The sequence below is a fragment of the Hemitrygon akajei genome, chromosome 8, assembly GCF_048418815.1.
Source record: "Hemitrygon akajei chromosome 8, sHemAka1.3, whole genome shotgun sequence".
NCBI lineage: Eukaryota > Metazoa > Chordata > Chondrichthyes > Myliobatiformes > Dasyatidae > Hemitrygon > Hemitrygon akajei.
This window is the reverse complement of record NC_133131.1, coordinates 64,279,480-64,299,000: the sequence shown is the minus strand read 5'-3', so window position 1 is coordinate 64,299,000 and position 19,521 is coordinate 64,279,480. Positions and strand designations below refer to the sequence as shown.

The 19,521-nt window shown below is 45.0% G+C and overlaps 1 protein-coding gene across 1 annotated transcript in view; it reads right to left on the bottom strand.

Moving 5' to 3' along the window:
* The window catches only part of LOC140732507 (SLAM family member 8-like), a 68,845-nt gene that overhangs the window by 16,552 nt on the left and 32,772 nt on the right, over positions 1–19,521 (bottom strand). The window contains exons 2-3 of the mRNA XM_073055274.1: positions 14,008–14,328; positions 4,954–5,238 (exon numbers count right to left, since the gene is read on the bottom strand). Coding sequence (XP_072911375.1) covers positions 4,954–5,238; positions 14,008–14,328 — 606 coding nt within the window. The remainder of the gene's footprint in view (positions 1–4,953; positions 5,239–14,007; positions 14,329–19,521) is intronic.

Below are 19,521 nucleotides of genomic sequence, written 5' to 3'. Positions count from 1 at the left end.
CAATGCTGGGTCCATTCCTATCCTTCTCCATAATTATATTGAAACTAATGGCATTGTGATCACTGGACCTGAAGTGCTCCACAACACATACCTCCATCACCTGACCTATCTCATTCCCTAACAGGAGATCCAACACTGCCCCTTCTCTAGTCGGTACCTCTATGTATTGCTGCAAAAAACTATCCTGCACACATTTTACAAACTCCAAACCATCCAGCCCTTTTACAGTGTGGGCTTCCCAGTCTATGTGTGGAAAATTAAAATCTCCCACAATCACAACCCTGTGCTTACTACAAGTATCTGCTGTCCCCTTACAAATTTGCTCCTCCAATTCTTGCTCCCCATTAGGTGGTCTATAATACACCCCTATAAGTGTTACTACACCTTTCCCATTGCTCAATTCCACCCAAGTAGCCTCCCTAGACTCTCTAATCTATCCTGCCAGAGCACCGCAGTAATATTTTCTCTGACAAGCAATGCAACACCTCCCCCTCTTGTCCCTCCGATTCTATCACACCTGAAACAACAAAATCCAGGAATATTTAGTTGCCAATCACACCCCTCCTGCAACCATGTTTCACTAATAGCTACAACATGATATTTCCAAGTATCAATCCATGCTCTAAGCTCATCCACCTTTCTTACAATGCTCCTAGCATTAAAATAAATGTATTTAAGAAATTCTCCACCTCTTCCTCTCTGTTTATCTCTAACGGTGCAAACAATTTTACTATCTTCTTTTTCTTTCTTCTCCCATTCATCTGTTCCTACACTCTGGTTCCCCTCCCCCCTTGTATCAAGTTTAAATCCACTGGAGCCTCTCTAGCAAACCTACCTGCAAGAATATTTGCCCCCCTCCAGTTCAGATGTAAACCATCCTGCCAGAACAGGTCCCACCTTCCCTGGAAAACTGCCCAATTATCTATAAATCTGAAGCCCTCCCTCCTGCACCATGTCTTCAGCCACATGTTGATCTGCGCTATCTTACTATTTCTAAACCCACCTGCATGTGGCACTGGTAGCAATCCTGAGATCGCTATCCTGGAAGTCACGTCCTTTAATTTGGCGCCTAACTCCCTAAACTCACCTTTCAGGACCTCCTCACTCTTTCTACCCTTGTCATTGGTACCTACATGGACCACGACATCCGGCTGCTCACCCTCCCTCTTGAGAATACTGAGAACTCGATCCGAGATATCGCAGACCCTGGCACCAGGGAGGCAACTGACCATCCGGGATTCTCGATCTCTTCCACAGAACCTCTTAGCTGTCCCCCTAACTATCCAATCCCCTATCACTAATGCTCTCCTCTTTTCCCTCCTTCCCTTCTGAGCTGAGGGTCCAGTCTCGGTGCCAGAGATGCAATCACCGCAACTTGTCCCTGGTAGGTCATCCTTACCAACAGTATCCAAAACGGTATTCTTATCATTGATGAGCACGGCCACAGGGGTGCTCTGCTCATTCTGTCTAATCCCCTTCCTTTTCCTGACAGTCACCCAGCTACCTGTCTCCTGCGACTTCCTAACTGGAAGACCACAATCTGTGCAAATTAGTGATAATATCTCAACCTCGCTGGTGATCAACACTGGTGCACCTCAGGGCATGTCCTAGGTACGGAGGCCCTTTTCTCACTGTTCCCATCAGGAAGGAGATACAGAAGACTGAAGGCACAAACTCAGCGATTCAGGAACAGTTTTTTCCCTTCTGCCATCAGATTCCTAAATGGACATTGAACCCTTGAACACGACCTCACTTTTTTTGTTTTTATATTATTTATGTTTCTGCTCTCTTCAATATGCATATACTTACTGTAATGGACTTATTTATTTTTCTTTCTATATTTATCATATATTGTTTTGTACTGCTGCCGCAGTTAACGAATATCACGATATATGCCGGTGATATTAAACCTAATTCCGACATTATAGAAAGGGAGGGGTGAGAAATTACAGGAAGTTAGAGAAATCGATCTTCATGCGATTCTCAGACAGAATATCAGGAGTTGCTCTCCAACCTGAGAGAGCTCGCACCGTGACAGTCGAGGAGGCCAATGGTCGAACTGTCAGAACGGAAATGGAGTGTGGATTTGAAAGGGTGGCCTCCAGGGAATCTTGCCTTTTGTGACAGATAGAGCAAAGGTGCGACACAAAGCAGTCCCCAGTCTACATCGGGTCTCACTGATGTAGAGGAGGCTGCACGAGGAGCGCTGGATAGAGCAGATGAGCCCATCAGACTCACAGGTGAGGTGTCATCTCACTTGAAAGGAATGTTTGAGGCCCTGAAGGGAGATGCCCTTGTTTTGCTTGCAGGGATAAGTGCCATGAAGCTGATCATTGGGGAAGGGCAAGTGGACCAGGTACCCTCAGAGAGATCCATCCCTGTGGAAAACAGAGAGTGAAAGGAGGGAGGATGTGCCTTGTGGTAGGATCCTGTTGAGCATGGTGGAAGTTATGGAGAATGATCTGCTGTACATGGCGGCCCATGGAGTTATAGGGAAGGATAAGGGGAGCTCTATCCCTGATATGGTGGCGGGAAGATAGACTGAGGTGGATAACAGGGAAATGAAGAGGATGTGGGTGAGGGCAACATCGATGGTGGAGGAAGGGAAACACTGTTCTTTGAAGAAGAAGAACATCTCAGATGGTCCGGAATGGAAATCCTCTTCATAAGAACAGATGTGGCAGAGATGGAGGAACTGAGAAAGGGGAAGAGTCAGGATTCCTGGAAGAGTAGGTTCTCTGTACCTGTGTATGTGTATGTGTTCTGCATCATAGTGACACCATGCTTGGACGATCATGTGGTGTGGGTGAAGCTCACCCCGCTATGCATGTGGATAGGATGCAGCTCATTGTCTCTTTGACATATAACTGGTGGAGGACAGCTGATTTTCAATCATCTCATCTAACTGAGAACTTATCTGGGTCCCACTCTGACAAATTGATAGGAGGTAGTTTTTGAAAGTCACCAGCCACGAGGGTTTTAGACATGACTGTTCCAAGTGTTTTCCAATAAGGGCTGAGCTCTGGTTGTAAACCAACTGGTGACTTCCATGCCATGATCACCTTGCTCCCACCCCACGTCTCTCCCGCCAAGATCCAGAAGCAGATGGTGGATTTTCTGTGTGGCAAGGATTTCTGGTATGGTTCTGAGACTCCTGATTGAGGAGAGTGGTCAGTCACGGGTGTGCTTCTAAAACCAGGTGGCAGCTCTCTGTCTCTGGACCGTGTAGATCCCTGTATGTTGAGCATCTTCCCAGAGTGTAGTTACTCCTGATGCATTTCTTCCCCCAGAAATAGGGCTGAGGGGCTCCTTTCTCAGCTGTGTTAATTTATGACGCCAGGCCCTCAGGACAACACGTGGTTCCCAGTGGCGAGCACCTGTTTCCCTGTTAAAGCTGCCTGCCTATCACTGGAATCGGGGAATCCCTACCTCCAGGTACTGCGACTTGACAGGGAAGGAGTGAAATGCTTGAAGAGCGGAGCTGTATAGCACCAAGTCTTCTAGTGGATGATTTCAGTTTCCATGTCACCTCGTGATAAGAAATTTCTACATATTTCTACAGATTTACTGTGGAGACATTCTAACAGGTTGCATCACCATCTGGTATGAAGGATCATTGCAAAGTATTGGGAAAAGCTGCAGAGGGTTGCAATCTCAGCCAGCTCAATCATGGGCACCAGACTCCTGAGTATTGAGGACACCTTCAAAAGGTGATGGTTCAACAAAGGAGACATCCGTCATTAAGGATCCTCATTACCCAGGACTGGCTCTAATCTCATCGCTGCCATCAATGAAGACATTTTAGGAACACCTTCCACCATCAGCTTTCTGAATGGACGGTGAACCAACTCATGAACACTGCCACACTATTTGTTTTGCTCGCTTTTTGCACTACTTGTTTAATTTTCTTAATGTATTTTATATTCTATATATAAATGATACACAAGTGTCTTACTGTGACTTAGTACTTGACTGCACTGCGACCACAAAACAACATATGCCAGTCATATTAAACCTGATTCTGATTCCAATAAGGGGTCTCATGACCATTGTCTGCTCCCAACTGGACAGACTCCCATTTTCCAGGAATTGCTTCTTGGCCTGAGAGTCCTCAGAGACAGTCTTACACAATTATGGGCTGCTTCTTGCAAATGCCTTGTATCCACACAGAGGCATTTCCTGTACACCCTAACTGTTCACCGTCATCTCCCCATCTCTGGCCATTGTTCTGTGTCCTGGATATAGCTATATGGGACCTGCGGTGGGGTGTATGCTGGTGGAAGCAGTGCTGTGCAGTAGAATTTTAATTTTATATTCACCTGTGGACTCGTGGGTCCCTGTCCTTTCGTAGCCTGGATGAATATGTGTTCCGTGTTAAAGAAGGTGAGTCTCAATTCAGTATTTGATGTTTGCCTGGACTTAGTCCCTGAACAATGTGTGGCCAGGTGAGAAGGGAGTGAGACCTCCTCATCATTCTGTCCATGAGCAAGGTGGCCATTCACCATTCACCCTTCAAAAGCTCCACCTGAACCCACAGCCTGCCCATCATCCGAGGATATATCCGTTCATGCACATTAAATTAGAAGAAGTAAGCGTTGTCTGCTGGTGATTCTCAAGGAGCAGTGGGCTCCACAAAGCTGGGTCCATCCTGGCCATGGGACAAATGCTTTAATCAAGCTTTGCTTAAAATAAGTGGGGAAAATATTGGGTACAGAATAAACCCCTCTCTCCAGTGATCTGTCAAACACTGCCAAGATACAAGTCAGATCTAGAGTAAAGCTCTTCTTTGCTGTCCCACCACACACTCTCAGCACAAGGTTAGATTCAGGGTGAAGCTCTCTGTACACTGTCCCACCTAACGCTTCCAAGATACAGGCTCGATACAGACTGAAGCTCCCTCTGCAGGGAAACAACACCCTCAGAATAACCTGGGTTCTTTACTCTGACACTCACCAGATGTGTCCGATTTGCAGATGTCCTTCAGCTGGATCTCTGCCGTTTCATAACTGATGAGGTTCCTGGCCTCACATTTGTACACAATGTCCTCGTCCTCTGCAGCGTGATGAACCTCTAGCGTATTTCCGAGTACCGGGATGTGCGGGGTGCTGTCATTTACCAAAGTTTCTCCTTCCCACCACCACGTGAAGCTGGTAGGGTCACCTGAGGTCACGGTGCAGGTCAAGGTGAAGTTGCAGATCCCAGTGGTCTGAACTGTGATGTGTGCTCCTGACACAAGTCCTGAGGTTGGGACAGAGAGATGCAAGATGAGTAAAGGAGATCTTTGTGGACACTTCGATCACCAACTTCCCCATCCCATGCTGAACAGTCCCAAGTGAACATAAAGCTGATCCCAGCTCATATCCCCCCACCCGTTTAACACTTCACTCATCTTCCGTTCAGCCAGTTGCTGCTAGAAGAAGTTCCCACATGTGCTGTGCCCTCTTTCCCAAAAATTACCCAGGCTCATCCATAAGCACTCTGTTATGTCTTGTTTATGGCTCTGTATGCTTGGAATTCTCTCAGTTCCATGTCTTTTGTCACTCCTGTGAGTGGTCCTGAATCTGGACCAAGAGCAGTAACCATGGGACTGTGACTGGCACAGAGCTAGACTGGAACTGTGTGCAGTGTTCCAGAGTGAACCTGACACTGGAGATCCTGGGTCACACACCTCCTCCCCCATTCATCAGCTCACAGACCAGGGCTGTGGGGATGTTAATTCTCATCTCACATTCTGAGAGGGGAAACGAGGCAGAGTGGGGAGTAAGTTGCAGTGATGGGCAGTAATTTGGGATGACAGATTCAGCCTTCACTCAAGGGCAGCGTTCCAAGTACAGCTGCAGCTTTGCAGAGCTGGAAACCGAGGTTCAATCCTGATCTTGGCTGGTGTCCGTGTGGAATTTGTATGTTCTCTGTGTAACGGCTTTGGTTTCTCCCGGGAGCTTCGGTTTCCTTCACATGTCAAAGTCATTAGGGAAGCTAATTAGACATTGGACATACATTAGCACTGGTCTGTATGTAAGTGGGGGCATCTGGGGCAGGTTGATGAGAATGTGGGAGGATCTAAAAATGGAATTAGCAGTGGATTGGTATGAATGGGCAGATGGTCAGCTGGGATCAAGGCTTTTTGTTTGTTTGTGTTGTGTTTTGTGTTTTTGTGTTGTGATCATGGGCTAGAGGGCTTTCCCTGTTCCATATAGCTGATGGGCTTTTCCTGTTCCATATATCTGATGGGTTTTTCTGTTACATATATCTAAAGTGCTTTTTCTGTTCCATATATCAAAAAGACTTTCTCTGTTTATGCATGGGAGGGCAGGGAGCTGGGGGGATTTTTGGGTTCTAACATTTAACAGTCTTTGGGGCATTCCTCTGTTTTCATGGATGGTTGTGATGAAAAAGATTTTGGAGCAAGAAGGCTGCGAGTGAATGGCTGATTTTTCGGAGCAAAGGGAGTTTTTTACTACTCGGGGTAAAAGAGAGGCGAGACTGTGCAGGCACATGACGTCAGACAGCAGTGTGTGAAAGGTTTATAAAGAAGACCGCCATATCCAGCTGGCAGTGGAGTAAGATGCAGCAGAGTGACAGGGCTTTGGCGGTAACGGGACGAGGTGAGGTAGGTTTACCTGTGTTAATTGTGGAAAGGAGGTAGTACATGTGTGAGGCCAGTTTTCTGTGCTCGGTGTCAGTTGCGGGGGGTCCTGGAGTCTCCCAGCCTCCTGGACGGCCATATCTGCACCCGATGTGTCAAGCTGCATAGGAAACACGCCCCTCGCTTCCTGGGACCACTCAAGGTTGAAAGGGTTATCTATCCCACAGCGGTCTGCCTATAGCTGCCAGGATCCGTGCACATACACCCAACTTTTCATGTGTCTCAGTTAAAGCCAGTTTCCATCAGCCCCTTGTGTCCCCCAGCTGAGACTCCCTCACCTGCCCGGATCATTGACAGCCATCCGGCATACACCGTCCGAAGTCTACTAGATGTGCGCCGTAAGGGCAGGGGTCTCCAATACCTGGTAGACTAGGAAGGGTACGGTCCAGAGGAGCGTTCCTGGGTCCCCCACTCCTTCATCCTAGACCCTTCCCTTATCCAGGATTCTCATCGGGACCATCCAGACAGGCCTGGAGGATCGCTTGGAGGCTCCCGCTGAGGGACGGGTACTGTCATGGTCACTCATCCTGGCTATTTTCCTCAGGAATTGGACCTCAGTCAGCTCATTTAGTTCCAATCGTTCTCAGGTTCACTAACTACAAACACCTGCTTTCCATCAGCAAATGCAGTATAAAAATCCTGTGACCACAACAAGGAGCTGCCAGTTCGTTGGTTGACTCGTGTATGACTAACCTCATTCCACAGTACCAAGGACTATCAGTTCTAAGTCTAGCATCGTTCCTAAATTCTCTACTAAGACTGAGACTCCGGGTAAAGACTCCCTCGGCACCAATTCCATGCTTGCTACGACCGCAACGCCTCCCGACTCGGCCTCCATGCCCGTGTTCAGCACTTGGGCTCATTCCACCACCATGTCCTTGCAATAGTTCTGTATATCTACAAGGTTTTTTCCTGTTCTGTATATCTACAGGGCTTTTCCTGTTCTGTATATCTACAAGGTTTTTTCCTGTTCTGTATATCTACAGGGCTTTTCCTGTTCTGTATATCTACAAGGTTTTTTCCTGTTCTGTATATCTACAGGGCTTTTCCTGTTCTGTATATCTACAAGGTTTTTTCCTGTTCTGTATATCTACAGGGCTTTTCCTGTTCTGTATATCTACAGGGCTTTTCCTGTTCCGTATATCTACAGGGCTTTTCCTGTTCCGTATATCTACAGGGCTTTTCCTGTTCTGTATCTGATTGGCTTTTCTGTTCGTATATCTACAGGGCTTTTCCTGCGCTGTATATCTAAAGGACTGTTCTTTTTATGACTTTAGATGCAGAAAATATTAATGTGAGTAATGAGAAAGTGAAATTAATGGCTGGTTCTTTGTAGCAGAAAAACAATCAGTTCTATCTAAATTGGGATCAAATATGTCTTTCCACTCCATGATCTTTGAGCCCAATCTTATTTTCAATATCCCTGGGTCAGACCACACCGGGAGCACCATGTATGGTTCCAGTCTCCATATCCCTGGGTCAAAACCACACCGGGAGCATCGTGCACAGTTCCAGTCTCCATATCCCTGGGTCAGACCACACCGGGAGCACCGTGTACGGTTCCAGTCTCCATATCCCTGGGTCAGACCCACACCGGGAGCACCATGTATGGTTCCAGTCTCCATATCCCTGGGTCAAAACCACACCGGGAGCATCGTGCACAGTTCCAGTCTCCATATCCCTGGGTCAGACCACACCGGGAGCACCGTGTACGGTTCCAGTCTCCATATCCCTGGGTCAGACCCACACTGGGAGAATCGTGCACAGTTCCAGTCTCCATATCCCTGGGTCAGACCCACACCGGGAGTACCGTGCACAGTTCCAGTCTCCATATCCCTGGGTCAGACCCACACCGGGAGCACCATGTACAGTTCCAGTCTCCATATCCCTGGGTCAGACCCACACTGGGAGCATCGTGCACAGTTCCAGTCTCCATATCCCTGGGTCAGACTACACCAGGAGCACTGTACACAGTTCTGTCTCTATATCCCTGGGTCAGACCCACACTGGGAGCACCATGTACAGTTCCAGTCTCCATATCTCTGGGTCAGACCCACACTGGGAGCATCGTGCACAGTTCCAGTCTCCATATCCCTGGGTCAGACTACACCAGGAGCACTGTACACAGTTCTGTCTCTATATCCCTGGGTCAGACCCACACTGGGAGCACCATGTACAGTTCCAGTCTCCATATCTCTGGGTCAGACCCACACTGGGAGCATCGTGCACAGTTCTGTCTCTATATCCCTGGGTCAGACCCACACTGGGAGCACTGTACACAGTTCTGTCTCTATATCCCTGGTTCAGACCCACACTGGGAGCACCGTGCACAGTTCCAGTGTCCATATCCCTGGGTCAGACCCACACTGGGAGCACCATGTACAGTTCCAGTCTCCATATCCCTGGGTCAGACCCACATTGGGAGCACCGTGCACAGTTCTGTCTCTATATCCCTGGGTCAGACCCACACTGGGAGCACCATGTACAGTTCCAGTCTCCATATCCCTGGGTCAGACCCACACTGGGAGCACCATGTACAGTTCCAGTCTCCATATCCCTGGGTCAGACCCACACTGGGAGCACCATGTACAGATCCAGTCTCCATATCCCTGGGTCAGACCCACACTGGGAGCACCGTGCACAGTTCTGTCTCTATATCCCTGGGTCAGACCCACACTGGGAGCACCATGTACAGTTCCAGTCTCCATATCCCTGGGTCAGACCCACACCGGGAGCACCATGTATGGTTCCAGTCTCCATATCCCTGGGTCAAACCCACACTGGGAGAATCGTGCACAGTTCCAGTCTCCATATCCCTGGGTCAGACCCACACCGGGAGTACCATGCACAGTTCCAGTCTCCATATCCCTGGGTCAGACCCACATTGGGAGCACCGTGCACAGTTCTGTCTCTATATCCCTGGGTCAGACCCACACTGGGAGCACCATGTACAGTTCCAGTCTCCATATCCCTGGGTCAGACCCACACTGGGAGCACCATGTACAGTTCCAGTCTCCATATCCCTGGGTCAGACCCACACCGGGAGCACCATGTACAGTTCCAGTCTCCATATCCCTGGGTCAGACCCACACTGGGAGCATCGTGCACAGTTCCAGTCTCCATATCCCTGGGTCAGACCACACCAGGAGCACTGTACACAGTTCTGTCTCTATATCCCTGGGTCAGACCCACACTGGGAGCACCATGTACAGTTCCAGTCTCCATATCCCTGGGTCAGACCCACACTGGGAGCACCATGTACAGATCCAGTCTCCATATCCCTGGGTCAGACCCACACTGGGAGCACCGTGCACAGTTCTGTCTCTATATCCCTGGGTCAGACCCACACTGGGAGCACCATGTACAGTTCCAGTCTCCATATCCCTGGGTCAGACCCACACCGGGAGCACCATGTATGGTTCCAGTCTCCATATCCCTGGGTCAAACCCACACTGGGAGAATCGTGCACAGTTCCAGTCTCCATATCCCTGGGTCAGACCCACACCGGGAGTACCATGCACAGTTCCAGTCTCCATATCCCTGGGTCAGACCCACATTGGGAGCACCGTGCACAGTTCTGTCTCTATATCCCTGGGTCAGACCCACACTGGGAGCACCATGTACAGTTCCAGTCTCCATATCCCTGGGTCAGACCCACACTGGGAGCACCATGTACAGTTCCAGTCTCCATATCCCTGGGTCAGACCCACACTGGGAGCACCATGTACAGTTCCAGTCTCTATATCCCTGGGTCAGACCCACACCGGGAGTACCGTGCACAGTTCCAGTCTCCATATCCCTGGGTCAGACCCACACCGGGAGCACCATGTACAGTTCCAGTCTCCATATCCCTGGGTCAGACCCACACTGGGAGCATCGTGCACAGTTCCAGTCTCCATATCCCTGGGTCAGACCACACCAGGAGCACTGTACACAGTTCTGTCTCTATATCCCTGGGTCAGACCCACACTGGGAGCACCATGTACAGTTCCAGTCTCCATATCTCTGGGTCAGACCCACACTGGGAGCATCGTGCACAGTTCTGTCTCTATATCCCTGGTTCAGACCCACACTGGGAGCACCGTGCACAGTTCCAGTCTCCATATCCCTGGGTCAGACCCACACTGGGAGCACCATGTACAGTTCCAGTCTCCATATCCCTGGGTCAGACCCACACTGGGAGCACCATGTACAGTTCCAGTCTCCATATCCCTGGGTCAGACCCACACTGGGAGCACCATGTACAGTTCCAGTCTCCATATCTCTGGGTCAGACCCACACTGGGAGCACCGTGCACAGTTCTGTCTCTATATCCCTGGGTCAGCCCCACACTGGGAGCACCATGTACAGTTCCAGTCTCCATATCCCTGGGTCAGACCCACATTGGGAGCACCGTGCACAGTTCCAGTCTCCATATCCCTGGGTCAGACCCATACTGGGAGCACCATGTACAGTTCCAGTCTCCATATCCCTGGGTCAGACCCACACTGGGAGCACCATGTACAGTTCCAGTCTCCATATCCCTGGGTCAGACCCACACTGGGAGCACCGTGCACAGTTCTGTCTCTATATCCCTGGGTCAGACCCACACTGGGAGCACTGTACACAGTTCTGTCTCTATATCTCTGGGTCAGACCCACACTGGGAGCACCTTGCACAGTTCCAGTCTCCATATCCCTGGGTCAGACCCACACCGGGAGCACTGTACACAGTTCTGTCTCTATATCCCTGGGTCAGACCCACACTGGGAGTACTATCCACCACCTTATTACCCATATCCCTGGTTCAGACCACATTGTGAGAAGCATACTGAATTCCAGTTCCCATCTTCCTTGCTTGAACCACAGTTTTGGACTCTCTTGGTCAGACCACACTCAGAATCAGCAATTACTTTATAAAGCAGAAAACGGATATTCAGCTAATCCCAGCTGTGGCATTTGGGATGGATCTGTCTGGCACTGTTCACTCTAAGCTGTGGGGGTGCGTGGTCCCTCAGTGGCTGAAATACTCCCGCATACGTAGCCTATGTTGCTGCATTAAGTGGAATTGAATGCATCTATGGAAAGATTACAGAATGTGAAAGATTTTCTTTGTTGTACTGTCTTTCATTATATCCTTCCAATTCATAAAATCAAAAGAATGTGATTTTTCAACTTTCTAAATATTCATAGTATGCACATTAAAGAGAAATTTAATGTACTGTGAAGCTTCCAGGCTGTTTAAAGTTTTCCTGCTTAGCACAATGGTGGGTCCGCGCAGTTGTAAAAAAATGTTTGTGTGAATTTTAATATTCAGCTTGATCCCAGCTTCCTACCGTGGCTCCATCCCTGCAGGTCACAGCGTCTCAATTCACCTGTGTGTTGTTTCAATATGGTAGGGTCTCTGCCTTCTCACCCTACCCATCAACAAGTCCCAGATGTCCTGGCCCTCTTTGAGAAACCCCTTGCTTCTGTCTCCTCCACCAACGCAAATTCGTGCTTTGTGTCAACCTGACTGTCTAGGAAAACAGGTCCTCGTGAGTTTGTATTCAATCCTCTGTTTGGTAGTAAGAGTGTAATCTTAAACACTCCAGAGCAACACACACAAAATGCTGGAGAACTCTGCAGGTCAGGCAGCATCTATGGAGAGGAGGCCTTCCTCAGGACTGGATAGGAAAGGGGAAGAAGCTGGGATAGAAAGGTGGAGGTGAGTGTGGTTCAAGAAGAGGTCAGCAAACAGGCTGTCTCCAGAGATCAAGGAAGGGGAGAGAGAGGTCAGAAATAGACTGTCAATCTGATGGTGGAAGTTGGAGGCAAAGTTGACAAACTCCCCCTATCTTCTTCTCCCTTCCTTTCCAATCCTGATGAGGGGGTCTCGGCCGAAAACGTTGACTCTTTTTCCCTCTCCATAGATGTTGCCTGACCTGCTGAGTTCATCCAGCATTCTGTGTGTGTTGATCTGGGAGCAGAATCTTCCTGCTCTTACATTCTTTCCCTTAACTGATAAATAACATTCTGTTTGCCTGTTTAATCCCCAGTGGTCTGGTCTGAGTTTTAAAGGCATGTGGACACACGGACTGATGTTCTGTTGAATCTCCACTCTGTGTATGGCAGCAGCTCAATGCATAAAATACATGGTCAAGGGATCAAGTTGTTGTTCAGACCAAAGATCAGAATGGGGAAGAAATGTGATCTTTGACTGTGGAATGATGGTTGATGGGGTGTTTTGAGTATCTCCAAAACTGCTGATTTCCTGGAATTTTCATGCACAACAGTCTCAGGTTTACAGAGAAGGGTGTGTAAACCAAAAAAAATTAATGACCAACAGATCTGTGAGCAAAAGTGCCTTGTTAGTGAGAGCAGTCAGAGGAGAATGGCCAGACTTGACTTTGAAGTGGACGAGCTCCAGCAGGAGAACCCCACACCCTGCGGGTTCCACTCCCCTATCTAATAAAGAGGGCACTGACTCTACTTTTACATGGCTATCAGTGTCCTCAACTCTCCAACACTTTGGGCAGAAACTCTTCAGAATAGAGAATGACATCTACGGGGGTGAGCGATGGCAAATGGAGCTGAGGTGTAGTGGGGCCGAGGCAGTGCAGGGCTGGGGGAGATTATGAAGTGCCCCTGGACAGGGTGTGCACAGTACATTGAGCGAGGTGGAGATCACTTTACTAGGTACACTTGTACACCTGCTCCTTCATGTAAATGTCTAATCAGACAATCCTGTGACTACAGAAAGTTGTAAACTCAACCATCGTGGGCACTAGCCAACCCAGCACTGAGCAGAACTTCAAAAAGTGGCATCTACCATTAAGTACCCCACCACCCAGGACAGGCCCACTTCTCATTGCCTCCATCAGGGAAGAGGTACAGGAGCCTGAAGTCACACACTCATCATTTCAGGAAAAGCTTCTTCCCCTCCGCCATCAGATTTCTGAATGGACAATGAACCCATACACTCGACCTCACTACATTTTCCTTTCATTGCTCTCTGTTTTGACTGTTTATTTAATTTTATATATATTCCTTATTGTTAATTGGAGTGTTTTTATCATGTACCGCTGCCTCAAAACACTAAATTTGATGACATATGCCAGTGATATTGAACCTGATTCTGATTCTGGTTCTATTCTAATTGTACGGGTTTGTATCACACTCCTCCCTGTGTGCTGTTTCTACAGGCTCGGGGTCACAGGATCACCCTGAACGGCCACTGGCCTCATCTCCAGGGATGCAGTGGATGTGTCCCCCAGCCCTGCACTATCTCAGCCCCACTGCACTGGGACCGTGAGCCCAAATGTGGACACAGGCAGACAGTGGGGACACGTATGATCTGCCCTCACCCATTAATCCAGGACCCTACACAGAGGTTTTACTCACCGTACACCTTAAGTTGGATACGCTCTCTGCGTTCTTTTCCTGAATCTCCTGCTGTAACAATGACCTCATATTCATCAGCATCCTCTTTCCTTAGATCATGGATTTCCAGGCTGAAGTTTCCAGAATGAAGAGTTATTCGGTTCTTGTAAGTGGTATTAAAGTATTTAATCGATCCTTCCAAGTAACGTGCTATCTTTGTGCTGGGTGATGACCTTTTCCACACAACCTCGTCCATGTCCTGTCTGACTGGGATCGAAGGAAACAAGGAAACCGAGTGTCCCAGGGCTCCATTCACGATGGCAGGGGAAGCTCCAGTCCTGGCTGAGGAGACAAGAGGAGGCAGTCAGAATGTGAGCTCAGTGACTGGAGGAGGAATCAGAGCTTGCAGAATCACAGACACAGCAGCAGGCCATGCGGCCCATTGTCTGGCTTCTGGCCCACGAGTGATCTGCCCCACAGTTCCTCCATCACACAGTGAGCTCATGAGGGGAACAGAGTGAAGATTCTCTGCAGCCGGCCTGAGAAATGAAGTCATGGAGGCAGAGAGATGGCAAAGGAAATCGGTCAAGCGAATGGTATCGGTGGAGAAGGTAGAAGCATTTGAGGAGTTTGAACAAAAGAGGAATAGAGCAACACTCTTACAGTTCAGTGCATTGGAGTTCAGAATCAACTCTGGCATCCTGTGTAAGCAAGTTTGTCCGTTCTTACCGTGAGTCCTCCCACTGCCCAGAGACATACCAGTTCGCAGGTCAAATGCTCTTGTAAATTGTCCTGCAGTTAAACTCGGGATAAGTAGCTGGGTAGTTCGTCTGGCCGTAAGGATCTGTCCAAGTCATATCTCTAAGCCAATAAATAATTTTTTGGGGGTAAATGGGAGGGTGTGAGCCATGTGGAGGAAGGGATTTCTGAAAATGGTGAAAGACAAAAATGGTGAGGTGGAGAATCGAATACGAGGGAGTCTGAGGTTGATAGCTTTGGAATAGAGATGGGCATTAGAAACGGTTTAAAGCAGTGATAATGTTGATTCATTCCTGTCAGTCATGATGCAGGCCTTGGTACAATTAATGAAATTAAAGACATATGCAAAGTGGTCATTCAGTAATCTGGGAACTTTAACAGGGAAAATTATGAACATCTCATTCTGTACTGTATAAAAGAAGGAACTGCTTATTTGGAATCCAGGATGCCCTGATTGTGAGGTGGACCCCCTGTAATATATTTTATAAATAAAGTGGGTTTGATCCTCGTTTTCATGGAGTCCAATATCAAAATAGTCAGTTCAGCTAACAGCAGGAATTAAAAGCTCGAGAAAGTCTGTGGGCGCAGGGAACCCAAAGCAACACAAACAGAGTGCTGGTGGGACTCAGCAGCTCAGGCAGCATCTACACAAATGAATAGAGAGTCAAAGTTTTGGACCAAGACACTTCTTCAGGACTGAGGGGGAAGGGGGAAGGTGCCGGAATAAAAAGGTGAGGGGAGGGAAAAGAGGCTAGCTGAGAGGTGGTAGGTGAAGCCAAGTGGGTGGGAAAGGTCAAGCGCTGGAGAAGAAGGAATCTGACCGAAGGAGAGTAGACCAACGAAGTGAGACTGCCTGGAAGTGCAGATAATTCTCATTACAAAACACTCTCTGTTGTTAGTCTAAGTTTTGTACACTGGAGTATTAGATCATTCTGTCTACCTCTGAGAAAAAAGAGTGAATAAACCTTTATAACTTGCATTTGTGTGGAGTTCTGTAATGACATTGCTCACACCTCAGACTGTATCCGGTCATATCTGTGACCAAGATGATGACACCAAACCTAACATTTACAATTTTGACAATGATACCAAATGAAGTGAGATTTAGAGTTGTATTGTGAGTGTAATGATGTTTTAAAATGACAGACAGGCTGTGGGGGTGAGTAAGATCATGACAAGTGCAGTACATTCTGAAAAACATGAAGTTATCCTCGATCGAAAAGAAAGAAATACTAAGTTTAGGAAGTGTTGTTCAAAGGAATTGATCCCCTGTGCACATTGTCACAGGAATCATTGTTCCGATACAGGAAGCACTTTGGAAAGCAAAAACAAGAGATTCTGCAGATGCTGGAAATCCAGAGCAACACACAGAAAATGCTGGAGAAATTCGGCAGATCAGCAGTTGACGTTTTGGACCGAGACCCTTCATCGGGATAGGAAAGGATAGGGAAAGATGGCAGAATAAGGAGGAGGTGGGAGGGGAGATGCTTGACAAGGTGGTCCCCCAATTTATGTCAGGTCTCACCAATGAAGAGGAAGCACTGGATAGAATTGACATCTCCAGTGGATTTGCAGGTGAAGTGTTGCCTCACCCGGAAGGACTGTTTGGGGCCCTGAATGGAGGTCTGCCCTCACTCCCACTGAGAACTTCTGTCGAAATGTTCAGAGGTGGCACAAGTGCAGAAAGAGAGTCTCTTTTTTAAAAATTTATTTATTACATTTTTAAGAGGATTACATAGAATGAATGGAATATAGAATAGTAAAAAAAATTAATATTGACCCTCCCCCTCCCCTTAACCCCTATCTAAAAAAAAAGGGAAAAAAAAAGAAAGGAAAGAAAGAAAGATTGCCTGAATATCGGAGGTTCCCCACATGCTCCATGGAGTTCAAAATAATTTCAATTTTTATTTTTATTTTCCCCATTACTTTGTAATTTTATCTTCAAAGGACCTGTGTATATAATCCTATCTTTTGTAGATATGGGTGCCAAATTTTCAAAAATATATCATATTCATTTCTTAGATTATAAGTAATTTTTTCAAGTGAAATACAGCTATATATTTCATTATTCCAATGATCCATAGTTAAATATAAGTCTGATTTCCAAGTAACTGCAATAACTTTTTTAGCTACTGCCAATGCAATTTTTATAATTTTTTTCTGATACTTATTCAATTTAAGTTTCGGTATTGTCCCTTCAATGTCACCTAGTAAAAATAATATTGGGTTATGTGGGAGTTGTACTCCAGTAATTTGTTCCAATAAAAGTCTTAAAATTATCCAAAATGGTTGAATTTTAAAACAAAACCAAGTAGAATGTGAAAAAGTACCAATTTCTTGATTACATTGAAAACATTGGTCGGATAGATTTGAATTTAATCTATTTATTTTCTGTGGTGCTATATATAATTGATGTAAAAATTATATTGTACTAATCTAAGTCAGGCAATTATTGTATTTATCATACTATCAAAACATAATCTTGACCAATTTTTTCCATCAATTTTAATATTCAAATCAGATTCTGATTTTTGTCTTGATTTATGAATTCCTGGTTTAATTGCCTGTTTTTGAATCAAATTATACATACAAGAGGTAAATTTTTTAATTTTTCCTTTTTGAATTAATATTTCTATTTCATTAGGTTTTGGCATTAACATTGTTTGACCAAGTTTATCTCGTAAATAGGCCTTTAATTGAAAATAACAGAAAAGGGTGTTATTTGATATTTTATATTTATTTTTTAATTGATCAAACAACATCAATACACCTCTTTCAAAACAGTCACCTATATATTTAATCCCCTTTTGAAACCAGTTATGTAAAAGTTCATTATCCATTGTAAAAGGAATAAGCCTATTTTGAATTAAGGTTCTTCTTGCTAATAAAGATTTCTTTATCTCATCATCCATATTTACCTTATTCCATAAATCAATCAAATGTCTTAATATAAGAGATTCTTTCTTTTCCCGTATCCATTTGGATTCCCATTTATATATAAAATCTTCTGGTATATTTTCTCCTATCTTATCTAACTCTATTCTAATCCATGCCGGTTTTTCTTCATCAAAAAAAGTTGCAATAAATCTAAGTTGATTTGCTTTATAATAATTCTTAAAATTTGGAAGTTGTAACCCTCCTAATTCAAATTTACATGTCAATTTTTCCAATGATATTCTTGACATCTTTCCTTTCCAAAGAAACTTCCTCACATATGTATTCAATTCTTGAAAAAATTTCTGAGGCAGTTGTATTGGTAAAGTTTGGAATAAATATTGCAATCTAGGAAATATATTCATTTTTACAGCATTAACTCTACCTATTAATGTTATTGGTAACATCATCCATTTATCAAAATCTTTTTTTTTAATAATGGCAAATAGTTTTGTTTATATAAATTCTTTACATCATTATCGACTCTTATACTTAAATATTTTATCCCATTTATTGGCCATCAAAATTGTTACTAATCGACATTGACTATAATCTCCTTTGGTAAGGGGTAAAATTTCACTTTTATCCCTGTTTACTTTATACCCCGATATTTTCCTATATTCTTCCAGTCTGAAAGATAGTTTTTGCAGCGATTGCAATGGGTTTGTTAAATAAATCAGAACATCATCAGCAAATAAATTAATCTTATATTCTTCTTAGTTAGCTCTAAAACCCATAATATCTGAATCTGTTCTAATTATTTCAGCTAATGGTTCTATCGCCAATACAAATAGGGCAGGTGATAATGGACAACCTTGTCTAGTTGACCTTGTTAAGCGGAATGGTGTTGAAATCTGACCTTTTGTAACTACTTTAGCCTGAGAATTAATATTTAAGGTTTTAATCCATTTTATAAAAGATTTTCCTAACTCATATTTTTCCAATACCTTAAATAAAAAATCCCATTCCAATCTATCAAATGTTTTTTCTGCATCCAAGGCAACTGTCACACTCATTTCCTCTCTTTTTTGTGCCAAATGAATTATGCTAAGTAACCGAGTTATATTGTCCGTTGCTTGTCTGTTTTTAATCAAGCCTGTTTGATCCATATGTATTAACTTTGGTAGATATTTAGATATTCTATTAGATAAAATTTTTGGTATTATTTTATAATCTGTATTCAACAAGGAGATAGGCCTATATGATGTTGGTTTTAAAGGATCTCTATCTTTTTTTGGCAATACAGTTATGATCGCTGTCGAAAAAGATTGTGGGAGTTTGTGCATTCTTTCCACTTGATATATTAATTCCATAAAAGGAGGGATTAATAAATCTTTAAATTTTTTATAACATTCAGGTGAAAAACCGTCTTCTCGTGGGGATTTATTACTCTGAAGTGATCCTAAAGCTTCTTCAACCTCTTTTAATGTAAAGGGCATATCTAATCCTTTCTGTTCTTCCAAATTTAATTTTGGAAGAGTTATTTGTGATAAAAATTTATCTATCTCAGCAATCTTATTTTGTGATTCTGATTGATATAATTCAGTATAAAAAAAATTAAATTTCATTAATTTCTAAAGGTTTATAAGTAATCTTATTTACACTCATTCTAATTGCATTTATTGTTTTAGAAGCCTGTTCTGTTTTCAACTGCCAAGCAAGAATTTTGTGTGATCTTTCACCTAATTCATAATATCTCTGTTTAGTTCTCATAATTACCTTTTCTGTTCGATATGTCTGGAGTGTATTATATTGTAATTTTTTATTTAACAAGTTGTCTTCTTTTTTCTTCTGTCATATATCTTCAGGATTCTTTTTCTAATTTTGTAATATCTTTTTCTA